Source organism: Hipposideros armiger, unplaced genomic scaffold (genome assembly GCF_001890085.2).
Source record: "Hipposideros armiger isolate ML-2016 unplaced genomic scaffold, ASM189008v1 scaffold_2073, whole genome shotgun sequence".
NCBI lineage: Eukaryota > Metazoa > Chordata > Mammalia > Chiroptera > Hipposideridae > Hipposideros > Hipposideros armiger.
The window spans coordinates 20,689-28,631 of NW_017733421.1; the positions used below are offsets into that span (position 1 = coordinate 20,689).

At 42.9% G+C, this 7,943-nt stretch overlaps 1 protein-coding gene across 2 annotated transcripts in view; it reads left to right on the forward strand.

Annotated features, from left to right (window-relative positions):
• LOC109378502 (ATP-dependent RNA helicase DDX19B) overlaps positions 1 to 7,428 on the forward strand; it is a 10,287-nt gene extending 2,859 nt beyond the window's left edge. For both annotated transcript variants that reach the window (XM_019634864.1, XM_019634863.1), the window contains exons 2-7: positions 174 to 288; positions 2,001 to 2,178; positions 2,540 to 2,777; positions 3,314 to 3,476; positions 3,963 to 4,154; positions 4,582 to 7,428. In XM_019634864.1, the coding sequence (XP_019490409.1) occupies positions 234 to 288; positions 2,001 to 2,178; positions 2,540 to 2,777; positions 3,314 to 3,476; positions 3,963 to 4,154; positions 4,582 to 4,643 (888 nt within the window). In that variant the 5' untranslated portion in view covers positions 174 to 233 and the 3' untranslated portion in view covers positions 4,644 to 7,428. The remainder of the gene's footprint in view (positions 1 to 173; positions 289 to 2,000; positions 2,179 to 2,539; positions 2,778 to 3,313; positions 3,477 to 3,962; positions 4,155 to 4,581) is intronic.
• Positions 7,429 to 7,943: the final 515 nt, after the last annotated feature.

Genomic DNA, 7,943 nt, shown 5'->3' on the forward strand with positions numbered 1-7,943 from the left:
GTGTGTGCCCGCGGTGAGCAGAGAATGTGTTCTGTGGAGGTTAAAGAATCAAATGGTGTGCACTTCATATACTCTTTCCTTCAGCCTCAACTGGAGGAATAACTAAATCCTAATGGCAATTCCCCATTGCAAAAGAGGTACTGAATTCTCGCTCTGCATTCTTTTCCTACCAGTGTTTGTGCCTTTCCCCAACATATGAGCTTGCCCTTCAAACGGGAAAAGTGATTGAACAGATGGGCAAATTTTACCCTGAACTGAAACTAGCTTATGCTGTTCGAGGCAATAAATGTGAGTATGAATATGTGATTCTAATTCATTAAGCTAGTAAATTATTTTTATTTTGAAAAATTTAAAACATATGCAGTAGTTGAAATAATACAATGAACATATGTGCCCTCCACCTAGATTTGAAAACTTAGCATTTTGTCATATTTGCTTTACATACTATTGTCTGTATTTGTGTGCATGTCCATTAAATACTGTAGTGATATCCTAACCTTTCCATAAAATATTAATGCAAATATCAAAACACTTGCATTTGTATATGTATGTATATATTCTTGGTGAACCATCTGAAATTAAATTGCAGACATTGTGGCTCTTTATTCCTAAATACTTTGGTATGCATCTCATGATGAGGACATTCTTCATTTGGCATACCCACAAAATACCCTTGGCACAACCAAGAAAATTAAACAGGCGCTCTAACTAAATCCTAGTCCAGTTTCATTTTTCCCCAAAGTTTCTTTATGGCTGTTTTTGAACCAAGATCAAGTCAGTATACATGCATTGCATTTGGGTATTGTATCTCTTTGTTTTCTTTCAACCTAGAATAGTCCCCTCCTCACATTTCCCTCCCCGCCACCATTACATTTGACATTTTGAACACAGGAGACCTGTTGCTTATACAATGTTCCAAATTCTGGATTTGTTTGTCTTTTTAATGCCATTAGAACAAAAATGTTCTAGAATATTTATGGCAATTAACTCTGGGAGCTTATTTTTATTCTTTTTTTTTAACTCATCTTTTCTACTTTTGTTATACAACAAACTGACAGTATTTAAGTAATTTATATTTTGTTGGAAGTTTGGTTGAGTCCTATGGATCTTTAACACAAACTTGTGACTTAATGACTCACAGAAATCTACTCTGCATTCAATGTCCTAATGCCAACTTGAAGTCAGTTCTGAAGAGAAAAGTAAGATAATAAAACTTGGCGAAAAATTATCATAAGACATTTAAAATACTGCAGTTTGGATTTCAGTTAGAATAGCAGAGGATTCTGAATAATTTTTTTTATTTGGGGCAATTTTTTTTAGTTGTTAACTGAAGAAAGCAGCAGCATTTGTTAGCTTTGAATTGACTCAACGTTCACATTTGGGCAAAATTTTGGCTGTTACTAGAGGAAGCTAGTATATGTCTGGTCTAGACTCCAATTAAAAGACTAAAATTTGAATCAGTAAGTACCATCTAGTTGAAAATGAAGAACTAAATTTTCAATTTCAGACTGAGCAGGGTCAAGAACATGCCATGGTCTGCCAGCCCTAGTCTGGGAAGAAATTTATCCAAGAGAAGTAGTTTGTGTTTCTTTGAAAAGACAAAGCCTTTCATAATGAATCCTATTTGCTGACCCTGGCGAGGTATAAGGCATGTAAAGGCAACTGACTTGTATGATTTAGATGCTGGGAGAGCTGAGCGGTAGAGTGCACTGGAGTGAGAACTTTGAAAAAGTCTATTTGTGAGGAAATGCAAGTGAAAACGACTACCACTGAAGAGTTCATCTTCTCATTTTTTGTATCCTTACTATATCCTTCCAGCATTATTGACTTTTTTTTGTGCATATCCATTAAATACTGAAGTGATATCTTAACCTTTCCATAAAATACTAATGCAAACATCAAAACACTTGCATTAAAATACATCATAGCTTTAGAATTTCTCAGAGAAAAGAGTTGGCTTTGCCATGAAAATAACCACAGAACACATCTTGTCTCCACAGTGGAAAGAGGTCAGAAGATCAGTGAGCACATTGTAATTGGCACCCCTGGGACTGTCTTAGACTGGTGCGCCAAGCTCAAGTTCATTGACCCCAAGAGGATCAAGGTGTTTGTTCTGGATGAGGCTGATGTGATGATAGCTACTCAGGGCCACCAAGATCAGAGCATCCGCATCCAAAGGTAGGAATCTGGAGCCAGGAGGAACTTCTCAGCCTTCTGATCCGCAAGGAAAAAATCTTTTTCTCTGTGTCTCCTCTTGCTGTTTCCAACTCGTGTTCTCTCTCCTGCTGGGTTCTTTGCTTCAGAACTTTCAGAAGCATTTATTTGATGGGCCACGTCAGGCTGAGTGGAGGAAGGAGACTCGGGGAGTCTAAGAGCACACCGTCCCTGCCGCATGTCTGCTTCTGCCTCCTCTCCAAAGGGCTCGCCCCCACCCCCACCTCCTGGCGATGGAGACCATCCAGGGCTGGGGAGGCTGTGCTTCTGTTTGTTCCAGTGAAAAACCCAGGGTCATGCCAAATACCTGGGCCTTCCCTTGCAGGATGCTACCCAGGAACTGCCAGATGCTGCTTTTCTCTGCCACCTTTGAAGACTCAGTATGGAAATTTGCCCAGAAAGTGGTCCCAGACCCAAACATTATCAAACTGAAGCGTGAGGAGGAGACGTTGGACACCATCAAGCAATATTACGTCCTGTGTAATAACAGAGACGAGAAGTTCCAGGCCTTGTGTAACCTGTACGGAGCCATCACCATTGCTCAAGCCATGATCTTCTGCCATGTGAGTAGCAGCAGGAGCAGCAGGCCTGCTGGAGGAGGAGCTCCACTGGAGGGTGTTGTCCTGCCCCCACTCCCTCAGGCAGCCCCACCTTAGTGCTGAAGAGGACCAGGTTCCATCTGTGTAGGACTAGAAAGATGAATCATCTCTATCTGCCCCAGGGCATAGTCTCCTCATAGTGAGTAATAAGGGGAAGACCTCTAACCCTTCTTTGATCCCACTTATTGGAGATAACTTGGAAAAAGAACTCCAAATAACATTCAATGAAATAATGTTAAAACATTAGGAATATAAACTATTTAGGAATGAAAACCTTTGGTTAAAACCACACTTCCTAGATGAACACTAAGATCATTTAAGTAATTCATCCTCCCCAAAAATCATGTGGCTAAAATCTATTTGAGAAATTTTAAGCCTAATCCTCTGGCTGAACTCAGTAGAGCATTCATGTACATTAATGGCAACAAGCTACTTTTCTGCAGGTGTCTTCATTTTTTTCTTACAGGTATCTTCATTTAAAACAATTCTTTTCACTCCAGACCCGCAAAACAGCGAGTTGGTTGGCAGCAGAGCTCTCAAAAGAAGGCCACCAGGTGGCTCTGCTGAGTGGTGAAATGATGGTGGAACAGAGAGCTGCAGTGATTGAGCGCTTCCGAGAGGGCAAAGAGAAGGTTCTGGTGACCACCAACGTGTGTGCCCGCGGTGAGCAGAGAATGTGTTCTGGTCTGCCAGGCTCAGGTAGCGAGAGAAATCCTCACATATGAAAAACTCAGACGGTTTGGGGGAGACCAGGTGGGGCGGGTGGTGATATTCTTTTCTAGGGGAAACTGGATTCTCTCAGCAGGTAAGAGCTTTCAGAGAAGCCCGGAGTCCTGACTTGCTGGAAGGAAACATACAGGCTGGTTTAGAATGGTCCTGCTCTTCTAGGGGCTCCCATTGAGGTGTTAGCTGCATTTCCAGATACTAGTATGTAGCAGAGGCTCTCTTACTGACTTCATAATTTTGTTAGCACCTGCCAAAGTTCTGTGGTTTTCCTCAGGGTTCTGCTACATCCCACTTGTCCCTGAATCCCAGAGCTGGCCCACCCAGACTCTTCCTTGCACACAAAGTTGGTGTACGTGGCCTGACTGTGGGTGACAGCGGTTTTTGTCTCCTGTCCTTACTCTGCCCCAACCCTCCTTCATGCAGGTATCGATGTTGAGCAGGTGTCTGTCGTCATCAACTTCGACCTTCCCGTGGACAAGGATGGGAACCCAGACAATGAGACCTACCTGCACCGGATTGGGCGCACCGGCCGCTTTGGCAAGAGGGGCCTGGCAGTGAACATGGTCGACAGCAAGCACAGCATGAACATCCTGAACAGAATCCAGGAGCATTTTAGTGAGTCCCTGGGAGTGTCCTCGGCCAGGGCCCTTTCCTCACAGGGGCAAGTCTTGGGAAGGAGGGTATAGTATGTTTTCCTGTGGCCCCGAGAGAGGCTTTGTCCTTGTCACATTCCCCTCCTTCCGTACAATCTGGAAGTTCTTAAAGAGCACACCTGGAGAGTTCAGGGTCAGGGACTGAAATGACAGTTCCCCCTTGGTCAGGCTGCAGGGCCCTGGGGCTCTGACTGTTGCTGTCAGTGTCCCCTTCTCAATCACCAGAAGCCTCGGGTCAAATGAAGGATCGATGTGGTCAGAGGCAGGGCTTGTTCCTCGGTAGGGCAGAGACCTGTGTTTCCTCTCCCCCTGCTGTGCTGTCCCTTCCCTCGGCGTGTGTCTCCACAGTAACCTCATGTTGACTTCTCTTTGGATTATTTTTTCCCCAGATAAGAAAATAGAAAGATTGGACACGGATGATTTGGATGAAATTGAGAAAATAGCCAACTGAGAAGCTCCACTATTCACTGGTGCCCGCCCTTGGCACTCCCCCTGCACGGGAGACTAGTGCTCTCACGTACAGGCCTCAACAGTCACCACAAAGATGAAGTGAGAAACTACCTACCTCATTTTAAATTACGTTTGGACTTGCTAAAAATTGTGCAAATGATAGAGGAAGGTAGAAAAATATTGTTTACACAACTTTCGAAGATTAGGCGTGAATACACAGAAATTTACCTTTTGGAAATTCCGTCCCTTTTTTTGGCCAGCATTTCCCCCATTGTTATGGTAATCTAGATGCTGTGGCTAATCACTACTTCAGGATCTTTGTGGCAGCCCCTACCTGTTTTCTGGCTAGGAGTGTTCAGGCCAACCTCCAGCCCTGGTGAAAGTGACAGAATAGAGGTGAAGAAGGAACAGAGAGAGAGAGCCCCCAAGGAGGATAGGAATGTAAGCCACCCACTGTGTTTCGAGTATGGCATGAGGAGACCCGTGAGCTGCTGCTTTGGATTTCAGATGGGACAGCACATCCGAGTGTTGTCAGCCCACTCTGTCCTGATACCCACAGCAAGAAGGGATTTTCTAAGCATGGACCAAATTGACAACCTGGGATCTTTAGTGTATGTACGTTTGTGTTGCAGGACCATGACCTATTCTCAGCAGGTGCAATCTGTGTATGCACATCTGTTTACTGGTGGGTCCCTTGCTTGTGCTTGAGCAAGTCCTGTGAAGAAGTCATTGTGGAGAATTAGTGGTGGCTCTAAACTTGCCACAAAAGCCTGGTCTCACAGGCACCTGCAGCATCGTTTTTACATCCCTAACATCACCTTGATCCCTTAGTTGCCCCAAGCAAATAAAAGGTGATCTGAGGTTTGGATACTCAGTAAAAGTTGTGGTTTCAAGTTGCTAATGGCCAGCCTTAAGGCAGCTCCAGAAGTGTTCCACAGTAGTCACAAATCTTTGCTTTGTCTTCAGATCCCAGAAGGCAAATTTTTTGACAATGATTTCAGATATTTGGCATCTTCATTGTAAAGTGATTCTGAACGTCTGTGGTCACAGTACTTGGAATACAAACAGGTGCAACTAAGGGACTAGGTGGACTACAGCCATTCATCTGTGCAAGGGAAGAGTAATTGCCAAGGCCTTTGATCCATCCTTACTTGGCGTCTTGGTGCAAAATAGTCAAAGCAAATAATCCTCATACCTGGCCAAGGCTATTAGTACCCACAAAGTGACAGAGCACAGATGAGATGTAACTGAGTTGCAAGAGCAATATAAAACCCAAGCCAAAAGGAACCCTCTTCAGCGCTTTGACTTTGATACACAATGGCCACTTAACCTAGGACCAGGCCTGGAAGGGGGATTTTTTTCAGTAATGAGAACTATCTAATCCCAGATGTTTCTTGTAGACATTTTTGTGTTTTAGGGCCATATTTGTCTCCTGGGAAGGGAAGGGGCCACTACCAGCCTCCAGGTGGCTTCCTTAATCTGACATTACAGATACTGCAGAGAGACTGACAGACTGCAATCTTGCCTCATTTCCCCAGTGAGCACCTGACTGTGTAAAGTCCTCTATGCTTCTGGCCAACTCTCACCCACGTTGAGAGTCTTATAGGAAGAGAAGAAATTTTATGCTCCGCCCCCAAAGTCCTGTGGATCAATTTTGAAATAACTAAAAACAAAGGCAATAATGAAAGGACTATAGCCTCCTCATGAGGCTGCAGGCCCAGCACACCCCCACCTTTTCACAACATGTATAACCCATCAGGGCTACTGAGTAGGAAAATCTGAGCAGGAAAATGGGAAGGGATGTGCTTCAGACTCTTCAATAGAAGGAGTAAATGGGTATCTGGTAAAAATCTAGACCAACAGTTCTTAATCTGGGGGGTTGGACTCCTAAGAATTCACTGGATGGGTCTATGACATATATGCAGTATTTTGAGTTTAAACTTCCTGGGGAGAGACTTCCTCCTTAAAGGAGTATGTCTTTTAAAAAGGCAAGACACTGTTATGGATGGTTCTAGACTATCATCCCAGTGTCACTGTATTCCATATCCCCTCACAGAACATATTCATTCCTGCCAGTGCTTGGCTCCCAGGGCTCAATGGACCACAGCTGCTTCTGTGACCTTGTACAGTTTTGAGACATCTGTGATGTAAAAATGTATTGAGCCCTTAGTGTGAGCTCCAGTTTCTAGAGTTTCTTTTACTGTTTTTAGTAAGTTTCTATATATGAAATGATAAACTGTCCTAGAACAGAGAAGCTCACTTGGGAAAAGGAGATTTTGATCCAACGGAAGATTCTGGATATGTTCATTATCCATAAACAATGAATTTTACTGGATTTTTTTTTTCAGTGTCATTCATTGGCTATATGCATAAGAACTAATCAATTGTTGATGTATTCTTTATTGATATTAACTGAAATTAACTATGATGCGTTCATGTTACTAAGACATTATTAATGACTAATAAGAAAACAGCATGTTTTGGGTTGCTGGTATTAGTAATCATACGTAAGTGAGGACTCACGTATTATTCCATAAGCTAGTCATCACCTGATATTACTATTCCGTTTCAGAGTTGACATTGTTCCAACATGAGCCATTGGGACGTCTCCATAAGCCAAGGGCCCTACTCAGTTGCCAAAGGGCTACTCACACTCCCTTTTTTCCTGCTGGTAAACCAGAGGACACTGTCTAACTAATCAGAAAGTAGGTAGATGCCAGCAAATACAAAGTCCTTACATTCTATTTTTTTAGTCCTGGAAAAGGAATAAAAATAGGAATTGGAAAGATGTCTTCTGCCTTTGTTTTCATCTCTTGTTTATTATTTAACTTGAAAGCTATTTCATTCAAAGTACCATTGGTATTCAGAGGTAAGGATTTCTGAGGTTAGCGATTTCATGAAGAAGTGGAGTTTGCTTATGAGAGAAAAGTGAGATTTCAAATGACAAGAAGAGTGCCCTAGGCAGACTGGCTATATGAAGAGTAAAGCAACTTCACCAAGATAAAAAGTATACAGGCCGGTGAGAAGCCTATCCATGTGGGCAGAGAAAAGTCTCATTAGGTATAAAATGAAGATCTGATTGTTTGAACAGGATTTGGGTTTAGTAGTAAATTGTCATAGATACTTAAATCACAAAAGGTAGTGATGAAATTTTGAGGGTGGGGGGTGGGGAATTGGTCTAGCAGAGGTATACAGGATATATTGGAGCTGGAAAAGGCTTACATCTGAGACACCAGTTAGAAGATTATCAGTCCAATCACACATCACAGTGCCAGGATGTTATTGGTTGTATTGAGAAAAC